Source organism: Capra hircus, chromosome 17 (genome assembly GCF_001704415.2).
Source record: "Capra hircus breed San Clemente chromosome 17, ASM170441v1, whole genome shotgun sequence".
NCBI classification, from domain to species: Eukaryota; Metazoa; Chordata; class Mammalia; order Artiodactyla; family Bovidae; genus Capra; species Capra hircus.
Genome location: NC_030824.1, coordinates 8994170 through 9015293, shown reverse-complemented (window position 1 = coordinate 9015293; position 21124 = coordinate 8994170). Strand labels below are relative to the sequence as shown.

Sequence of the window (21124 nt, the reverse complement as noted above, 5' to 3'; positions counted from 1 at the left end):
GAAAATGGTATATTTTAATCTCAATTTTCCAGCTTCCTAAAGATACTAACATTTTTGCATATTTCCTTCTCTGTTTGTGAATGCTTTATATACTTGAGATGAACTCTTCATACTCATTTGAATTCTGTATTTTTTACTGGTCATTACTGTTTGTTTTTTTTTTTTTGCTATTAAAAATTCCTTGTTAATGTCAAATGGCTGTATGATATATCCCTGTGTGGGTATAACTATAGTTTACTGTTCCTCTCTTATTAGTACAGTGGATGTCCTTGTATGTAAAACTTTATCTGCATTTCATATTATTTTCTTTAGATAATTTCATAAAAGAGAAATTACTTACCCATTAAGAATATTGATGTGTGTAACTTTTTGAATTTTGGTATTCCAGAAAAAGTGTATCATTTTAGTTTAATTATTAGAGGGCAATTTTTTTTTCAAATATTAGTTGACAGTAGAGTTACATGTGGAAGAAAAATGATGTCTAGAGAAAGCATCTGTCTGGGGTTTTATAGAGGAAACCCTGTACTGGGAAGGTTGGTGGATTCCAGTTCTCCTTCAAAGTCCATCTCTTCTCAGAATCTATGATTCTGTGAGATTCCAAACTTCTCTTTAAGACCCAGCAAGTTAAAGTTGCATTGTTTTTGCAGATCTTACCTCAGTTAAGAACTGAGATAACTATTGAGGGACTGTCTATTCAGGGAAATTCCCTATTTTGCTTTCAGGTTTGTATCTAAAATTTGTTCTATGCCACCCAGCCTAATCCTTAAAATAGTTAGTGGAGGGGATGATATTACTAAGTTTTTGTTTTTTATTTTTGAGAACCCTCATTTGCTGTCAAAAACTGGATAATGCTATTATATTTTGGTTCTAGGTGATGAGACCGCTGTGTGGCAGGCCCTGACTTTGTTGGAAGAGGGACTAACTCACAGCCCTTCCAATGCTCAATTCAAATTGCTGCTTGTTCGAATCTACTGTATGCTGGGGGCGTTTGAACCAGTGGTGGATCTGTACTCCAGCCTTGATGCTAAGCATATCCAGCATGACACCATTGGGTTGGTAGTATATACTCTGAATAATGAGCAGCCCAGCAGGGTGGAGTCCTCATACATGGAACTCCAGTATTTTAATTTTAGCAGAAACGTTGTTCCTGTGTTATGTTTTGTACATTAAATAATCGCCTGTTATGTATGACCCATTGCAAAGCAGATTTTTATATCTTTCAGCATTTTGTGGTAATTTTAAATTTGTACAATTTAGAAATGGTTAAAAAATTTTTTCCTCAGTTTCAAAAGAACAGTTAACATACTTTGAACTCTTTTTCCTTAGCACACATTGTTTTGAAGTCTACTTCTGCCTTGCAGTTGAGTTTGAGACTTCTACATTATGCATTGATCTCAGAGATCCTTTGAATTTGTATTTTGATTGTTCTTTGTCGTGAATCAAGGGTATTTTCTCTATGTCCCATAGAGCTGTTTTAGGAAGACAGCATTGTATAAAACTGAATTAACTTTGCGGTTTTTTTTCTTAATTTGATTCTGTGAATTACATCATTTCTTTGGCACAATTTTTTAAACTTTTCTTATGCCCTAGCTGTTTGCATAATTTGAAGTGTAGTATTTGATACTAGAGGTGGGTAGTAATTTGAAGTGCAGTATTTGATACTAGAGCTGGATGGGTATAACATTTGTTTTTTCCTTCCGACCTAGTTATCTTTTGACCCGATACGCCGGATCCCTAGGTCAGTATGCTGCTGCGTCCCAATCGTGTAACTTCGCACTCAGGTTTTTCCACTCCAACCAGAAAGATGTAAGTGAAAACAACATTTCTTTTTTTTGTTTTAATGTGGTCTTGGTCCGGTGAATGCACATGATCCAGAGAGCATCTTCTTCAAGTCACAGATGCACACATGAGGGCGCACCATTGTACTTGCCAGCGCCTTAGGCCATACCTTCCTGGCCGAAGGCTGGTAGGCAGAGGTAGAGAGTTATCTGTGGTTGTTAGAACGGGTGTGTTAAATAGAATCCTTGCAAGTGCATTTAAAAACTGGTTATTAACAGAATAGGAAGTGCCTATTAGGTCTGTCTTTTAATCTCTAAGAGACTTCCTAAGGGTATAAGAAATAGCCCATAAGAGTTTATAGCCTGGGATGCCAAATATGATTTTATAATAGCATTTGTTCTCTATTTTATGGATTTCTGAAGTTTATGGCAACTGTACTCATTATCACAGAGAGTGCACTTACCTTTTCTTCAGTTATAAAATTGACCATTTGAAGGACATTTTAAGAAACTTAAGTCAATAATTTGTATTTTAAAGTGACGATAAATAAGATAGAGTTTTTATGTGCCATAATGAAAGGATGGGATTTGCACCATATTTTTCACTGCAAGCAGATGTTGTCTCCACTTGTCAGTTAAGCAGAAGCTTTTGTGGGAAAGCCATATGGTCTCTACCAAGTCGAAGTATGCAGAACTACTCAGGAACATACGTGGAGAAAAGACACGCCTCAGCAGTGGCCACTACCTGCTTGCTTCTCGTGTGCTTCTAAGACTCACCACCTGGAATCTGGCCATGCCTGGTGTCTGCCCACAGTGTTCCATTTTCATGGTCTGATAGCAACTAAGAAACAGCAACAAGGAAGCTGGTTTCTGAGGTTCTTCTTGGCCAACACTCATGAAGATTTTTTTTTTTAAAGCCCTTTTGTAACTATGAGTGCCACACCTGGTTATCTTTCATCCTTCATGTGTATATTAAACAGGAAGTGGGCATAGGACAGAAGCATTTCTAACCACTGGAATACAGGTTTGTTGCTCTCAGCTTGTGATAATTAAATTCTGCCACACTTCAAGGCATGGCCTAGAGGGCAGGTGTAGCACAGAGTGGCAATCTTTGCATCATCAGTTGACTTTCAAGCTCTATCCCTCTTCCCCATGACTCCACTTCCCAGCAGTGATTGTGTCTGTTCAGATCTCATTCTGTGCCCTAACTTCTGATTGGGGAGAGACAGAAGTAGGCACCTGCATTTAAATATATTGTTCAGAAGCTGCTGACCTAGCTTTAGGGTCAGAATGGAATCTCTAGGACCTTGGTTCTAAATTCTCCTAGCATGAGTGGGCAGTCAAATTATAAATCTGCGAGTTTTCACTGTGTATTCAAATGTCTATGCTTGCCATTCTCTGTTTCACTACCTGAGGAAAAACTCCAAAGAAGAGTATATTTCAAATCTCATTCTGACTCTCATTACTGTGTTTCTAAGGGAAAGGTTAAATAAACATTTGATATCCTGAAGAATCCTTTTCAAAGTTTTGTTTCTCAAATAGCTTTGATGTGGGAGTGGGGGGTTAATTAAGGGATTAATCCAAGTCTGGAGTTTGGTTTTTGTCCAGTTTTCAAACATCCAGCATTCTAGAGGAACTGTATTTGTTCATGAATTGGTCAATAAAGGCACATTATTTTATGCTAATAAAAATTAATCTTTAATATTTTCCCCCACAAAATACATTTTACCTGAAGAAATGTTCTGAAAACAATATACTCGCACATAAAACAACCCAACTGAAAGTACTGTAATAGGGAAAGGAGATCTCCAGGACTGATTTGAGAGAGCACATTGTCCTCAGTGGCTTTTGGTTTCTTTGTTTGGTATTTTGCCGATGGTCATGTGTGGCAGGAGTGACTAATTCACCTGAATATATGAGATGCTGAAGATGATAAAAGTAAAGCATTTATGAATCTGGGACTAGAACTCTACTTGAAATTTATTTGTATTATTACTAACTAGGGAAAACAGCTATTTAATCACATTAAAGTATATAACTGAGGGGGAGGAGAAGGTGACGACTAGGTCCTGGGGCTAAAAGCAAGGCACGATACAGCAAGGCAAACACCTTAAACTGTACTGCCTAGGCCAAGTCCCAGAATAGGAAAATGGAGACTGTGGTGTGGACTGTTCCCTTTAGGAGTCTGAAGTTAAGAAAGGTCATGGTTGTAGTGTTGTACTGTCTGTGTTAAACCTCCTGACAGTATTAGAAATACCTCTCTGGGAAGCTAAAGCTCTGTGTTCTACATCTTTTATGCTCAGTAGTTTTTGGCATCCCCAGATGATTTTTTGCTTGAGTGACTGATACATTTCAGTTCCCAGTTTGTTCTTTGAAAGAACACCTGCTCCTTAAAATCCTGGAAGATCTGCTTTGTAAGGCTTTGTGCTGTGGGATTGAAAGTTCTATTTGGAAATCTACATAGGGATTTTCTTTTTGGAAAGGTCATTGTCTACCGTCATCTTATTTGGAGTAGATTTTTCTAATACAAGAATTAAGAGCTTATATTCACATATCTCCAGAAGTAACGTACATGTTCATACTTTTAAAAAATTGCCTTTAAAAGTCTCTGTTTTAGGTGTTCACAAAGATCATCATTCAGGGATTTAATGTCCATGTGTTAATATTCTACTAATTTTCACAGTGACCAGGGTTCATTTCAGGCATCCATATGGGATCCAAATAGCCTCATTGGTGCATAAATGAATAGAAATGGGTACGGACAACATTCTGTGATATTCAGAAGTCTTTAAAGTACCCGTGGCTTCCAGTTTTGCCTGCAGTTCCAATAAGGCCTTGTTGCTTCAAAGCATAGTACTTCCTCAGTCTTTGTCCTGTTGGTAGCTGCCCAGGCCCTTTCCTAGCTCTGCAGGGATACTATGCTGCAGTATTAAAGGAGGACTATCTCAAAAACAGAAGCCAGAGAACTCTGATTACGCTTAGTTAAAGGACTGCATTCCCTTTTTGTGGCCTCTTATTCTCTTGCCTTTTGTTTTTTAAGTGGTATTCCATGGCCCACTCAGGAATTAAAAACTTCCTTTACACTCGGTAAGGCTGAGTTCTTTCCTTTAATCACAGTGTATTTTGCAACTGTAATTAATAAATTTGATTGGAATCGCCAAAATAAAATCTCTATCCTGATTAGTCTCTGGATCATATGTTCCTAACCAGCTGCCTTTCCCCTCCCAGCCCCCCCAGCCCCCCAAACTATAAGGTCCTATTGCAAGGGCTGATGTTAAACCTGGCTTTTCCAAGCCAGGAGGCCGTTGGATAGGCATATGTGTTTTGGGTATCCTGGCCTCTCCTTGATTGGGCGTATCACTGTCAATCAGGCTAGAAGGTACACTTGAGCTTTTTCAGATAGTCCTTCTTTAAACCTGCAGGATCACAAGTAATCTTTTTAATTTTCTTGTGTCCGTCCGTCTTTAATTTCTCCAGATACTGCAGGCAAACAGCTCGCCGAGGTGTCCCATGGGGGTTTAAAAGCCGCATCGAATGCAGTTGAATTAGCGCCCGTGGCGCAATCCCGCGGCCTGAAATGAACCCTGCGAGGCTGTGTATCAGAGGGTATGTTGTTGACTATTGGCCTATTTTCCTATTGGGCAAATGACTCGGTCATAATGGAGATGGGGACAGAACTGACTGAGGCTGTGCAAAAAGACTAGCTTTTCTGTAAAGGATCTTTGGGGCAGACATCAGCTTTGAGCTTAATACTTTCCTTAGCCCGAAAGGGTGTTCTTCTGACTTCTGATCCTGATGGCAAAGGCCCATACCCATGAAGTTCTTCCCTGAGATTTCCTTCTGTTGTGCCAGAATTTCTGTTTAGTATTCTTTATCTTGCCTCTGTTCATGTTTCACCTGTATATATGTATTAATCTAATTAAAGTACATGTGTTGAGTGTTCCCTTTATTTACCTGTTTATGGCATTCCTAGCATAGTAGTTTGGATGGACTGGTAACTGGTTTTTGAATTTTCTGTCTTCAGAATGGATTATGACATGAATTTTTTTAGGTCTTTTGTTTGATGAATTCTATCTTGATGCAATGCACGTATATCCTGTGTTTATTCAGAAGTAAACAAAACCAAGAGGCAGCCTGTCATTTTTTCTGAAGGAGAGTACTTTTTACTTCTGATGGTAGTGGGATGGTTATATTATACTGGTGTTTTGGTATAAAAGAAAGTGTATCTTAGATGCAGAAAAATATGGAGTAACATTCCTTCCACTATGGCACTAATCAAAATTTTGACTGATGTGTATAACGAAACTTTCAGTCCTGTTTAAATGAAAGGCACAACTCCTAGGAGGAAGTCTGTGTGGTGGTAGCAGTGGCTAAATATTATTAGTAATAATACTAGTGAAGAAGACATTTGACTCCAGTATATGATAGAAGAAAAATAACATTTTTCAAAGCTGGTATTCTGCTTGGTGACCAGAAACTTTCAAGATTAGTTTCAATATCTTAATTTTAGTTTGAGTGTTTTGTTTTGTCTTGCAAGGTTTGTCTTCATTGACTGACATGTGAAATATTTATACCAAGGTGATGTCTTTCCTCCCCCAGACCTCAGAATATATTATTCAAGCTTACAAATATGGTGCATTTGAGAAGATCCCAGAGTTTATCGCTTTTAGGAACAGGCTGAATAATTCTCTTCATTTTGCACAAGTCCGTACTGAGCGGATGTTGTTAGACCTTCTACTTGAAGCAAATATGTAAGTATTGCATGAGAACTAGTAAGGGACTAAGGGATTAGATCAGATGCTGAGAGCCATTAATGGGCTCATGGGTGTCATTAGTGGGCTTAAGCTAAAGAAAAATGAGGCGGTGGGAGTAGGAGGGAAAAGGGAAGTAAGGAGAAAGTGCCTGTCATGGGAAGTGATCGAGTATTGTCAGCACCATCCCAGGTTCCACACAGAAGCCAGCTGGACCGTGGTCATTGTCCCTGGTCCATGTTGTGTTTACAAAGTTCCCCATACCCCACAGACATGAGATTTTGGGAGTTAATGCTGATGAGTTTTATTTTGGTTGGGCTTTTAGATGCCTTTCTCTAGCTGTGTAGCAGGCCAGTATGATCAATGCTTGGTTCTATTTCGTGTTATATAAGCTTTTACTTCTTAATAGTAAAGCCTTCCTTTCCTCACCCTTTCCTTTTCTCTCGAGTAAAACAAAGTCCTGGCTAGTATGTTTTCATGACTATTTTACTATTGAATAATACTTAAATAAAATTTCTATATCCCAGATCAGCCAGCTTAGCAGAAAGTATAAAGTCAATGAATCTTCGGCCAGAAGAAGATGACATTCCATGGGAAGCCTTGCGAGACAACAGAGACTTAAATGTTTTCTTTAGTTGGGATCCAAAAGACAGGTAACTGGAATTTAACCCCAAGAAATTTATTTTTAAAGAATAAGGATGATGTTAATGTATGGCAAAAACCACTATAATATTGTAAAGTAATTAGCCTCCAATTAAATAAAAACACAAAAATAAAAAACTAGGTGCCAATATTCCCTATGAATACAGATGTAAAAACACTCAAAAAAATATTAGCAAGCTGAATCCAAAAAAAATAGAACTAGGATGAATTTAAGAGTTATATGTATATAAATATATATAATTATGTCATACAATAACATGTATATATAATATATGTAATATACAAATATATATTAATATATTTTAATATATATAAAATGTCATACGATAACATATATAAAATATAAATATTAATATATTTTAATATATACAATATATAATATATTATTTAAATATATATAATATATAATACATACATATATATAATTATGTCATACAATAACATGTTTATTGTAGGGATCAGAAAATACAGGTAAGCCAAAGGAAGAAAATAAACCTCACCCCTATGTTGAAATTACTGGCTAATCTAAAAGTTCCTCTTTCACACCATAACATGAAAACAAGTTATAGATGGATTAAAGATTTTATGTTAAAACTTAGAAATTCTAGAAGAAAATATAAAAAATATTTTTATAAAGTTGAGAAAGCCTTCCTTAGCATTGTATCAGATCTGGAAACGAAGGATTTGACCCCTGTAAATATTAACTTGCTATATAGAAGTAAATTTGTTTACAGGTTCTAGAGGTATCTGGTAAATTATTAACTTTCTTCATATATATTAATGTCCTTCACATATACAGAGAACTCAATAAATCAGTAAGAAGCAGATAACTAAAAAAACAAGTGGAACAAAGGGTTTAACAGGAATTTCAAAGAAATGCACTTTATATCTATATTTGTATTTTAACCTATCAGACAAAGATTTAACCTATTGGATAAAAAAAGATTAATCTTTGTTCTCAGCAAGGTTATGGGAGAATGACTATTGTGCATTTACGTGGCAGTAAAACTTTATATAACTTTCTATAGGGAATTTTAGTGATACATATCAAGATTGAAAAGACTGTATACCAACTTGTGGCTCAGCTGGTAAAAAATTCACCTGCAATGTGGGAGACCTGGGTTTGATCCCTGGGTTGGGAAGATCCCCTGCAGAACGAAAAGGCTACCCACTCCAGTATTCTGGCCTGGAGAATTCCATGGACTGTGTTGCAAGATACGACTGAGTGACTTTCACTTTCACTTCTAGGGAAGTGGAAACTAAGAAGTTGCAGAGACATGTGCATGAGGTAGTTCTGAATATGCTATGATTCAGTGTCTTGCCAGGACTCTTGGGACTCTGCATATAGTTGGACTCACAGCTAAGGTCTTTTGTAACAAAAGGAACCAGCAAGGGAAAGAGATTCAGGTGGTCTGTGGAGAACCCTGTGCACAGACCCAGTGTTCTCTCCCTCCTGTGAAGGAACACGCTGGGCATGCTCCTTTCTTGAGCAGCGGAAAATGAAGTAACGTGTGTGCAGTATTTCTGCCCAGAGAAGCCCGTTAACAACTTGGTGCCCTAGGTTTTTATCAACTGGTTATGTAGGCACCCACTGTGTAGCATGTACCAACATTTCAGACTCCCAGAAGGAAAGCGCTGTTCACCCTAAACCACATGATTGTGTAAACAGTCTAGGCACAGTGAGCCACTGATGATTTAGGGAATGGTTGGCACACTGGGTTCCCAGACCTCAGCCAGGGGCCAACCACTGCAAGCAGGCCTTTCTTAGTAAAGAGAACAGCCCCAGGCTTACTAGGTTAACTCTTTTGTACACACTGTCATAAAAAGATGCAGTTTACAAAACAGTATAATCACTACTGTGAACCCATTTCATTTGTTTAAAATATATAAATATTTGTAGTTCATTTTTTGTACATCTATATTGTAAAAGTATGAAAAGATCTATTCCAAGCATGTTAATATTTTGGATTCTTAGGCTGTTGGGGCCCATTTTCCTGCCATTTTTTAGTATTTTTTATATCGGTGCTGTTTGAATTTTTTATATTATGTATTTTATCATCAGAAAAACCAGTCTCATGTAAGGGAAAAATGGCTTGTTAGATAGGTTATCTTTCCATTTTATGGATACCAAGGTGGTGACTTGGACTGTTTTGGTTTGTCCAAGATCGTTCAGCTATTAAATGAAAGCTGGGGTCGTTCAAAGTCATCTTGACTAATGAAAGTGAACCTTAAAAGATTTAAAGTTGACATGAATAAATTGGATGGTTTGGGAATGTTTCTTTTTAAGGGATGTTTCTGAAGAACATAAGAAACTTTCCCTGGAGGAGGAGACAATGTGGTTAAGAATCCGTTCCTTAACGTTGAGGCTAATCAGTGGACTTCCAAGTCTTAACCACTCTGTCGGGCCCAAGAACTCAGAGAAGACCACTGAGAATGGAGTGTCCTCCCGGATTGACATTCTCCGTTTGCTCCTTCAACAGCTGGAGGTGGCCCTGGAGACGGGAAAGCGGTTTATTGAGAAGGACATTCAGGTATCATCAGTGTTTATTTACAATCAAAGCTGCAGAAATCTGTGACTGTCTTTTTGAAAATAGGAGTTGGGGTTGGGCGAGTAGTAAAGTGGGGCTTCCCAGGTGGCGCTAGTGGTAAAGAACCCGCCTGCCAGTGCAGGAGACACAAGAGACACAGGTTTGATCCCTGGGTCGGGAAGACCCCCTTGAAGAGGGCATGGCAACCCACTCCAGTATTCTTGCCTGGAGAATCCCATGGACAGAGGATCCTGGTGGGCTACAGTCCATGGGGTTGCAAAGAATTGGACACAACTAAAGTGACTTAACACTTAAACGCATGAGTATTAAAGAACAGAATTTTGTTCCAGTTTATGGCATCTATAGGAAAAAGATAAAACTTTAAACTTGGTGAATTGCAAAGGCTTCCTCAGTATCCAACTTGGATAGTGAGGAAAAGCAGAATAGTTTTTTTTGTGATGATTAACTTTTAATACCTACCAAGAAATTAATGCAGTGTTTTTGTTTTCATCATAATGATTTGGTTATTATTAGCTTGCAGATCAAAGCTTTGTGATTTAATCATGGAGATAGATTTTTATACAGTAGTTACTGTTCCTTGTTTTCTCATTTTGTGAATTCATTTTATGAATTGAAATTTCAGTGGATTTAAAGAACATCACTTTTTCTCCTTTCCAGTACCCTTTCCTTGGTCCTGTACCTACCAGAATGGCTGGATTCTTTAATTCTGGCTGTTCTCAGTGTCAGACCAGCTCTTTTTATCTTGTCAGCGATATTTATGAGCTGGACATCAATGGTTTAGGTAAGTGTATACTTGCATGTATATTTACGGCATCTTTGTCACTGAAAACTTAGTGAATGCAACAAAATACCTATCACCTCACATATTTGGAAAAGTTTGGCAGAGGTGGAAGCTGGGAGCTGTTCTGGAACGTCGGGTTTGATATACAAGAAAATCCATTAACAGTTTATAAGAAAATAGATTAACTGTTTACAAGTAATGTTCTAGAAATTTAAGTTTGTTCCATATTTTATTTTCTCTACCCCCTTTTCTCCCCTCCCCCACGTTCCCTGGTTAGGCACCTCTAAATACCAGTCAATCCCTTTCCTACCGTTTTAAGTCCGTTCCATATTTCAAATCATTTTTTAGGTCCAAAAGTTGAAGAAATCCTTGGTTTGTTGAAATATCGTTGGATTTCAAATTGAATTCTTTTAATTCACTCATTTATTTAAAAAATTTTTTAAATTCAAAGTATCATTGATTTATAATGTTAATTTCTGGTGTACAGCACAGTAATTCAGTTATATCTGTGTATATTTTCATATTCTTTTCTATTAGGGTTTATGATAAGATATAGTTGCCTGTGCTATACAGTCGGACCTTGTCATTTATCCATTTTATAAATAGTAGTTTGTATCTGCTGATCCCAAACTCCTAATTTATCCCTCCTCCACTCCCTTTCTTCTTTGATAATCAGTCCTCCTAGAGAATTTTAGATAGTGCTTTTGGCGGAAAGGTGATTAACACCTTTCTTTTCCTTTTCTCCTTCCTTTTCCTGTCCTTCATCTTTCTCTCAGTAATGGAATTTAGGTGCCTGTGGGTCTTAAAAGAAAATGTCCTTGCCTATGCTTTCAGGTGTTGCTTTTGCTTCTGTATCTTAATTTAAAAAACAAATTGAAAGTTTTTCATTGTTTGTCAATTGTAGAGGATACAGTGGAGATCCAGGAGCGAGTAGAGAATAGCCTTAAGTCTTTACTAGAACAATTAAAAGGTAAGTGTTCCAACTGTGGATTCCCATATTGTATCTGAGTGTCTGACAGCAGCTCATTTTTTAATAGAAACTTGAAAGAGATTTTGAAAATAATGTACACTTTTGGTATTTTTATTTATTTATTTTAATTTTAATTTTTACTTTATTTTACTTTACAATACTGTATTGGTTTTGCCATACATTGACATGAATCCGCCACGGGTGTACATGAGTTCCCGATCCTGAACCCCCCTCCCACCTCCCACCCCATATCATCTCTCTGGATCATCCCCGTGCACCAGCCCCAAGCATCCTGTATCCAACATAGACTGGTGATTCGTTTCTTACATGATAGTATACATGTTTCAATGCCATTCTCCCAAATCATCCCACCCTCTCCTTCTCCCTCAGAGTCCAAAATTGGTAGTTTTAAAGACTTGTTTCTATTTCCCTCGTATTCTGGTGGTTAAGACTACATGCTTTCAATGCAGGGGATGTGGGTTCAGTCTCTGGTTGAGGAACTGAGATCCCGCATATGCATGGCATGGTCCAAAACAAAAAAAAACTAAAAAGTTTTATTTACAAAAATAGTAGACACTTTTTGTAAGACAGTACAGTACACAAATGGGTGTGGTCTTTTCCCCTTTACCAGTCACATTCCCGCCGAGGTAAGTAGGTGCTGTTGACATTGTGCAGTCTGTATTTCTAGAAATGTGCACGGTCATACATATGCATATGGAAATACATAGTAGTGATTTTTTTTAAAAAAATATAGGGAAAGATATAATGCATGCTTTTCTGGCTTTATTTTTTGTTATCTTGGACCTCTTACCATGTCAGTTATATCCACACCCATTTGTTTTAAGAGCTGCATAATATTCCATAATATTGAATCCATGTACTGGTTTTATTTATATACCCTGAGTACATAATATATTATGTGTAACAATGCTGAAATAAATATCTTGGGACATAATTGTTTGGGTACTTACTTGAGTATTTCCTTGGGGTTAAATTCATAGTAATGAAATTGGTAAAGAACATAGGGCTTCCCAGGTGGCTCAGTGGTATAAGAATCCACCTGCAGGGCAGGCAGGTGACCCAGGAGACATGGATTCAATCCTTGGGTCCAGAAGATCTGCTGGAGAAGGAAATGCGATCCAGTCCAGTAGCCTGGAAAATCGCATGAACAGAGGAGGCTGGGGGGCTACACCCCATGGGGTTGCAAAGCTAAGCAACTGAGCAAATACATATGTGTTTCTTTTTAACTCTCTTAAATACTTTTAAAAAGTATTATTTCATTATAGCTGATTTACAGCACTGTGTTAGTTTCATGTGTACAGCTTGAGATTGTTTTCCATTATAGGTTATTGTGCATTTTAAATTTAGAAAGGGCCTTTCTTTTTCAGAGCCTAAATAGTTTATTTTGTTGCTCGAATGAAGCTGAAAATTAAAAGATGATCAAGATTATGAAAGTAAAACATGAAATTTGTTATGAAGGTGCATTTCTACCATGCACATTAGTCTTTCTGTCTATAATGACACAAATTCTTTAAATCACCCACTTGAATTCTTACTTTTATGTGAGTGCCCTATATATGGAAAGACATAGCTGGTGTTTAGACCCTAGAGTATAATTTATAAGTCTACCTTTTATCTTTTGAAGATAGTAGAGCTGTAATCATGTGACTTTTTAAAGAGCTTAAAACAGATATTCTTTAGTGTTTGGTTCATTGGGGAGGGGGAGCTTTGTGTATTAAGTCTTTATATCTGCTTATTCTTGACTAGATTGTACAAAATAACACTGAAACAAAAGCTGAATAAAACCATAAAATATTTTTCCTTTTTCAGATGTCTTCAGTAAATGTAAAGGTGACCTCTTAGAAGTTAAAGACGGTAACTTGAAAACACATCCTACTCTTTTAGAAAATCTAGTCTTCTTGGTTGAGGTATGTTTTTGTTTTCATCCTAAAAAACTCTGTTTTCCTTGATTGTGTGGAGGATTAATTTTCAAAAATGAACCAGGTAATAGGCACCTTATACCTATAATTTAACCCATCATCACCACCTTTTGTTAATTGAAAAGCAATTTCAATTTTCTGAACTAAATCTTTCCAGGGATATCAGGAGAATTTAATTTATACTGCTAGGGTAAAACTCTGAAATTTGCTTTACAAATCTCTAGAGAATCCTCAGATTCACTCTAAATCTAGCTCTATTCTGTTCATCCTCTTTTTTGACTCAACTATTATGTAGTTTAAGTTAATTCTTGTTAAATTTTTAATTTGCTTTTTACATTTGTTGCTGCTCTTCACTAGTTGCTAAGATTCTGCATTATGAAGGAGAATCCAGGAGCTGATGTAGCAAAACTCTTTTTAGCCAGAGAGAAAAAGAGGAGGACCACAAACACTCATAGTCCATTATCTTTTTTCCTTTTGTCACATGTTTAATTACTTTCTTTTTCTATTAGTCTGTAAGCTTCCTGAGGACTGTGTTCTCTATTTTGGTGACTGGCACATTTCAAGTGTGTAAGAGATAATATGAGTGAATGAGAAATAATTGTGTGTGTGTGTGTGTGTGTGTGTGTATATATATATATATATGTACATGAATATACTGTAAACTCCTAACTTAATACAAAGGAGAATAGGTGCTGACCAACTGGGGGAGAATTCTTCGTACATAAGTTAAGGTTTGCACATGAGGTTTGCACCAGTGTCTTATCTGGATAGAGAAGTGGGCGCGGAGAGGCATATTGTTTGGAACCTTTGGATTCCATGCCTAAATTTGGACTTTTCAGTGAAAAGGATGTTAATAGATCCCTATTTCCTGCAAGGAGGTGAAAGAATATTGGACTGAGTAGAGGATTAGTTTAGAGCTGGGAGAGTGAGGAGAAGAGTAAAGGCAGTATTCTGAGGAGGAGATGAAGAAGACGTGGATCAATGTGGTGACCGTAGAATTAGAGTGGAGAGTTATAAGAGAAATTGAAGGGATTTACAAAGAGGAGCTGTTTGCATAGAATTGGTTTAGTCCATAGTCTTTGTTCCTGATAGGTATCTTGAGTGTAATCCTTATTGATGAATTTGCAATTTTTCTTCTTTCAGACTATTTCTATTATCCTTTGGGTGTCCAGTTACTGTGAGAGTGTCCTGCGACCATACAAATTAAATTTACAGAAAAAAAAGAAGAAGAAAAAAGAAACTAGTATCATCATGGTAATAACAGAGAAAACACAAGTAACAATTTGGCTGCATGCTGCTTTTTTTTTTTCACTCTTCCTGCATTTTGTAAAGGATCTTAGGATCTTATATGCATTCATTTTCTCTCCCCAGCTTAAAAAAAAATTATACAGAAAAACTGAAAGACTACTATAACGACACCCAAACATCCATACCTAGATTTACCACTTATTAATGGTTGTCACATTTCTCTCTTGCCCTTTCTCTTTTCTAACATCCCCCACCCCCATTTGTTAAACCATTTGAAAGTATAGACTTTGTGATATTTAACTCACCAGGGTAAAAGAAAGACAGTCTCCTACAAAACCACGGTACTCAAGACATTTTCACACCCAAGATATTTAATATTGATACAATAATATGTTCACAGTAACCTTTCCCCTGTTATCTCAGTTATGACTTTTATAGTCTTTTTCAGAATCCTAAAATTTTACTAAGGATTTGACACAGCTTTTAGTTGTCATTTGACTGTTCTCTTCTTTCATTGAAAGTACTTCCTTAGCTTTTTATGTTTGTCGTTGTCATTGAAGAGTCTAGCTAGATTTTTGGTAGAATATACCACAATCTGCTGCTGCTGCTGCTAAGTCGCTTCAGTCGTGTCCGACTCTTTGCGACCCCACAGACGGCAGCCCACCAGGCTCCCCCATCCCTGGGATTCTCCAGGCAAGAACACTGGAATGGGTTGCCATTTCCTTCTCCAATGCGTGAAAGTGAAGTCGCTCAGTCGTGTCCGACTCTTAGCGACCGCATGGACTGCAGCCCACCAGGTTCCTCCGTCCATGGGATTTTCCAGGCAAGAGTACTGGAGTAGGGTGCCACTGCCTTCTCCTCTCACAATCTGGATTTGGTTAATTGTTTCATTAGATTTAGATGCTGTGTCCATTTTAGCAGTTAAATCAGGAGGCACTAATGTTATGTCCCATTATTGATAATTTCAGATTTAATTATTTGATAAAGGAAGTATCTGCCAGATTTCTTTATTATGAGTATGTCTTTCCTCTCTGTAATTAATCTGTGAATTGAGACTGTGAGTATCTTGTTCCCCAGAGCTTTTCACCCACTACATTTAACATTCATTATTAGTGTGACTTGCATGAATCATTTATTACTTTGATGGTTCCAGAATGGTAATTTTTAAAAAATGTTACTAACCATTAATAATTTATTATCTGGCATTCTGTAAAATAGAGTTGTATATTTTTAATATCAACTATCTATTTTAGTATCACTGTGTACTCATTCTTTTTAAAATTTACCTTATAATCCATTGTCATCATTTTCTTTTGGATGCCCACATTTGGCTAATGGGAGCCACTTTAGGCTGGTTCCTGTCCTTGAACACGTCCTCATTGGTTTTTGAGCCCTTACTTTCTGAAACCACAAAATGTTCTAAGCACTTTGTACTCACCCATTGAACTGAAATCATACGTTTTTTCCATTGAGCCCTGGTTCCTTTATGGGGAATAGCTATTCAGAATACTAAGATCTAGTTGTTAGATGTATTAATTGCTATTGGGGTTTTATTGCTTCTAGTTAATGTCAGTGAAGAGAGACAGAAAATTTATTTAGATACATACACACTTAGTTTGAAATAATTAATTCTTACTGATAACCTCCAGCTGTAGTCCAGTGTCACAATCCTCTTCCTTCCATTCCTTCTCTCATTCCATATTTGTAGCTTTCTTTTCAGAGTGAGAACAACAGTTCCCAACAGGATCAATATATTTATTCATTTGCTGTTTTACAGTAAACACTGTAAATAGTTTTGGAAATAGTACATTGGTTCCATTACCAGTTCCAGTAACAAACCCACTGAAGTTCAAATTTTTGCAGTTCTTTTTTGTCCTTAGAATATGTTCAATGAATGTAGTAGTTGAGGTACTCTATAAAAGCACTAGAGTTTAAAACTCAGATTATGTTATTAATGGGATGTAGATAAGATTCATGTATTTCTGTTTGTATTCAACTTTGGAGTTTCCTCCTATCTTAATTGGTTAACTTTTGAATGTGTGAAACATTAACATAATTTGTATTCTTTTCATAAGGAAAGATGTTCAGGATATAGTCTGCCATGGCATGCTATTCATTAATGGGAGATTTTTGTTCATTGTAGCAATATAGTAACCACTGTCATTTGAAAATTTTGATGGTTTTATTAGTAATATTAATTTCCTGCACAGTTCAGTAACAATTCAGGAATTCTTTAGATTTGACACTTGTCCTGGGTATTACCATTTATTTACTTCTCTCCTTCATTGTTCAAGATAATTTTAACAGATCATGAGTGCAGAGTTTGAAAGTATAGACCAGAGTTGCTCTGTTACTTTCTCTTCTGCAGAAAACCTGCCCTCCTAGTACTTGTCAAAATAGCTTTTGTTATTTGGATTTTGTGCGAGTTTTTGTAGATATTGCTTTTCTAATTTCCAAAAATGAGGATAGCCTTCTTTTTTCTGTCAAAGTAACCTAAAGATATGAATAAAGAGAAGATCACCCATTTTCCCACTCAACAGTGATAGCCACTACATACAAGCCAGAAATATAGAAACTTTCTATAGAACTTTCTATCAAAAGTTCTGAACTTGGCTATTTGTTTTGTTTTCACTTAATAAGGTATCTTGGACATCTTTTCATTTCAGCAAATATAGATGTATCTCATTACTTTTAATGCTTATGTGCCATCCTGTTTTATTCATATACCATAACTTATTCTCAATGTTGGGTGTTTAGTTGGTTCTAATTTTCTTTTATTGTTTTATTTTTTAAAAAATTATTTTTGGTTGCGCTGGCTCTTCCTTGCTGTGCTCCAGCTTTTAGTTGCAGCAGGCAGGGGCTACTCTTCATTGCGGTGCACAGCTTTCTCATTGCAGTAGCTTCTCTTGTTGTGGAGCACAGGCTCTAGGCATAAGGACTTCAGTAATTGGGGCTTGCCGGCTTAGTTGCTCATGGCATGTGGAATCTTCCTGGATCAGGGATCGAACCCTTGTCCCCTGCATTGGTAGGTGGCTTCCTATCCACTCTACCACCAGGGAAGTCCTAATTTTCTCTTAATATTACAAACAGTACTGCTATTAAAATATGGACAAATATACAAGATGAATTTATAATATGATTTCCTTAGGCTATCTCTTATATCTGAAATTACTATGTATACAGGTTTCCCTTGCTACCAAGATACAGTATTCCTTTGAAACCTTTCATAAGCCCAAGTGGCATAAGGGAAAGAAGCAATTACCTTAAGACACATCTTGCTAATGGGATACACAGAACAGGTTGAGATAAAGCACAGATGCTTACAGAGTTCAGAGCTGTGGTGGCTTGATGTTGAGTATAGTTCCAGTGCTATTCTTGTTGCTCAGGGTGTGCACTACTTCTATAATAGCTTGCTGCAAATGCTTTTCACCTTCTTCCTGTTAGAGTGAAAATCTTCTTTGGATTTCTTTTGGTTAGCAAAAACAGGTACTAACGTAGGTCTTTCATAAAAGCTAAGTGGCATGAAGTGAACTTTCAAAAAGCCAGAGATACCTATTCTTCTGTTTTTACATTCTCCAATGGTGTGGTATATCTTTACCCATTCGATAGGCAAACATTGATACTCCTGCCCGCTGCCAATTGGTGTTAAAAGAATTCTGTTGATGTTGCACCTTCAAAGAAAACTTCTTGAGTGAAAAGCTAGCTTTACTAGTTGATTGGCTGGGTTTCTTGTGTTTGTCTGTTGTTTTTTTTTTTAATTATACCATTACTGGGATTTTTTTTGTTTCCTTTTGTCCTTTTTTAAAGATTTATTATTTATGGCCGCACTGGGTCTTCGCTGCTGTGCATGGGCTTTCTCTAGTAGCAGTGAGCATGGACCGCTCTAGTGCAGTCCATGGGCTTCTCATTGCCAGTGGCTTCTCTCATTGCCAAGCGTGAGCCCTAGGGTGTGTGGACTAGCAGTTGTGCCCTGCAGGCCCTGGAGCACAGGCTCAGTGGCTGTGGCCACGGGCCCAGGTGCTCTTTGGCCTGTGGAATCTTCCTGGAGCAGGGATTGAACCCTTGTCCCCTGCATTGGCATGCGCATTCTTATCCACGATGCCACCAGGGAAGCTCTCTGGGATTTCTTTGATACATTTTCTGTTTCTGTCTTCAGCCAAGGTTTTCCTATTGTGGTGGTACTATTTTTTGCATTGATGTGTTTTGAGCTATTGACTCTTAACATAATTATGTGATATAAGCATTGAAGAAATATGTTTGATAATCTTTCAACTTCTTAAAAATTTTTTTTTTTTTTTTTAGCCACCTGTTTTTACCAGTTTTCAAGACTATGTTACTGGGCTTCAGACTTTAATTTCCAATGTTGTGGATCATATTAAAGGACTTGAAACACATCTAATTGCACTTAAACTTGAAGAACTTATTTTAGAAGACACTTCTCTCTCGCTGGTAAGAGACTGTAGTTGATCAGCAGTAAGTTATATAGAGATAGTCGAGTGTTCTCACTTCTGTCACAGGGACAAGTTAGTTTTCAGTTCACCATTCTCTCCTTGTAGGACTTGAGATTAGAAGGCCCCTGGCACTAGTTTTTTATTGTGGTGGTGGGGTCTTCTCCCCATCATCCCTTCATCCCTGACTCTTCCCTGTTATGCATTTTTCGGGGGTGTTGTTTAACTGTGAAAACTACTGACAGATTGTTGAGGAGTGGAATTATTATTGTTCCTATTTTGAGCAACAGAGGAAACCAGACATACTTTTGAGAAATCCAGGGACAATCTCCTTGACTGAGAACTTTCCTGCTGCTGGATTGCCTGGTTTCTTGGGCCAGCCCAGCAGTCATCACATAAAAAAGGAAAGATGCTGAACATCAGAAATAATTATGTCAGTATTAGTTACGCCAGAGCAAGTCAGCCAATAAGGAAGTATGGAATCAAAGGAATTAGTTTTCTCCTGATCATTGTTTTTAGGCTGGTTTCTTAAAATTCTGCAAGGAAAATCCCTGTAAAGTCACTTTTTAAAATGTAGGTTCTTTTTAAAAAACAAATTTAATAGAACAAACAAATGGTGTCAGGTGAGTTAACATGCACCAGCCTGGAGTAGGTTTAGGATTTTGGAAGGTGCCAGAAGGGCAGTTGTGGAGCCACCTGTTTCTAGATCTTTGTTCCAGTGATGTAACTCTGATCTTAAGGGAATGATTTTCTTGAGTAGTTTGTCTAACTTGAGCCTCTGCTGATGACTGAGCTCCCCTAGTAATATGAGGCAGCCATCATCCCAGCCCAAGAGCTCCACCAGCTCCTCCCAGCTTGGAGGGAAGGGAATGAATGGAATCTTGCTTGGCACACCAACTTTAAAAGATTGTAAGCCCCTCTTTTGTAAAAAACATCAACATATTAGAGCTTTGAATAAATGCTTACTATGGGAAAGGGCTCAGAGCATTTAACATTTCCAAAGATTGATTAAAGGAATCAGACAAGTGATGCCTAGAAGTTTGGTTTTAGCCAGTTAAGCTGTATATTCAACTGTTTTCCTATGTACTTTAGAATGAATATAGACTATACAGAATGAATATAGGTCATTAGAGGTACTAATTGATGAATTATTAATTTTTAGTATTTTTGTTTCCCTCTTTTTAAGCCTTACATTGTTTCAAAAAGTAAAATCTGTACATGGTGGGAAAAAAAAAATTCGAAGAGGAAAGAAAGACTATGTAGTACTGAATAAAATAGGTTTGTGTACATACCTTTTAATGCATGTTTGGGTAATAAAGTGTGCTTATCTGGTTTCTTTTGGGCTTTAAAATACTGCCAAATTCACATAAAGTTAAACAGTTTTTAGCCAATCTTCTTTCTGGATTTAAACACTCCACCCATCCCCTTTATTTTTTGTGCTGTCTACCACAGGTCAAATGAGCAGCAAATATTTAACTCACATATTTGAGCAGCCTTAGGAAAACTTTGGTCTTTTTTAGTTGTTTGGCCTCTGGAATCTGTGGACTTTATTAAAATGGAGGGAAGTGTGTCAGTATTATAACTAAAAAAGATGATACTGGTAAATGTGATGCCTTTAGAAAGTAGCTGTGATAATGTCTAAATTAATAATAAATTTCTGCTTTTTTCTTGTTTCCTGATGACTAATAGTAAGAAATCTCAGTTTTTCTACTTCGTATAGCTCATCAGAAAATTGTAGTGACTTTATGGCCAAAGTACTCAGTAATTATTTTTCTAACTTTTTTCCTTGATCAGAAATCTCAATTTTCTGACTTGACTAAGATTACTTGAAAGAATAGTAATGCTAGAGCAACAGGGTCTTAGTGAAAAGTCACATGGAGAAACAGACATCTGTGATGAGATTAGCCATCTTTGCATTTAATGAAATTGAAAATGACCCACTCCATTGTGATGGAGCTTCTGATGGAGTTAAGTGGTAATTTTAACTTACATGTGA

General features: G+C 37.1%; 1 protein-coding gene across 1 annotated transcript in view; it reads left to right on the top strand.

Annotated features, from left to right (window-relative positions):
- The window catches only part of NAA25 (N(alpha)-acetyltransferase 25, NatB auxiliary subunit), a 65107-nt gene that overhangs the window by 40949 nt on the left and 3034 nt on the right, over positions 1–21124 (top strand). Inside the window, exons 14-23 of the mRNA XM_018061148.1 lie at positions 872–1052; positions 1707–1806; positions 6378–6529; positions 7057–7182; positions 9480–9723; positions 10399–10522; positions 11427–11492; positions 13323–13420; positions 14576–14686; positions 18983–19129. Coding sequence (XP_017916637.1) covers positions 872–1052; positions 1707–1806; positions 6378–6529; positions 7057–7182; positions 9480–9723; positions 10399–10522; positions 11427–11492; positions 13323–13420; positions 14576–14686; positions 18983–19129 — 1349 coding nt within the window. The remainder of the gene's footprint in view (positions 1–871; positions 1053–1706; positions 1807–6377; positions 6530–7056; positions 7183–9479; positions 9724–10398; positions 10523–11426; positions 11493–13322; positions 13421–14575; positions 14687–18982; positions 19130–21124) is intronic.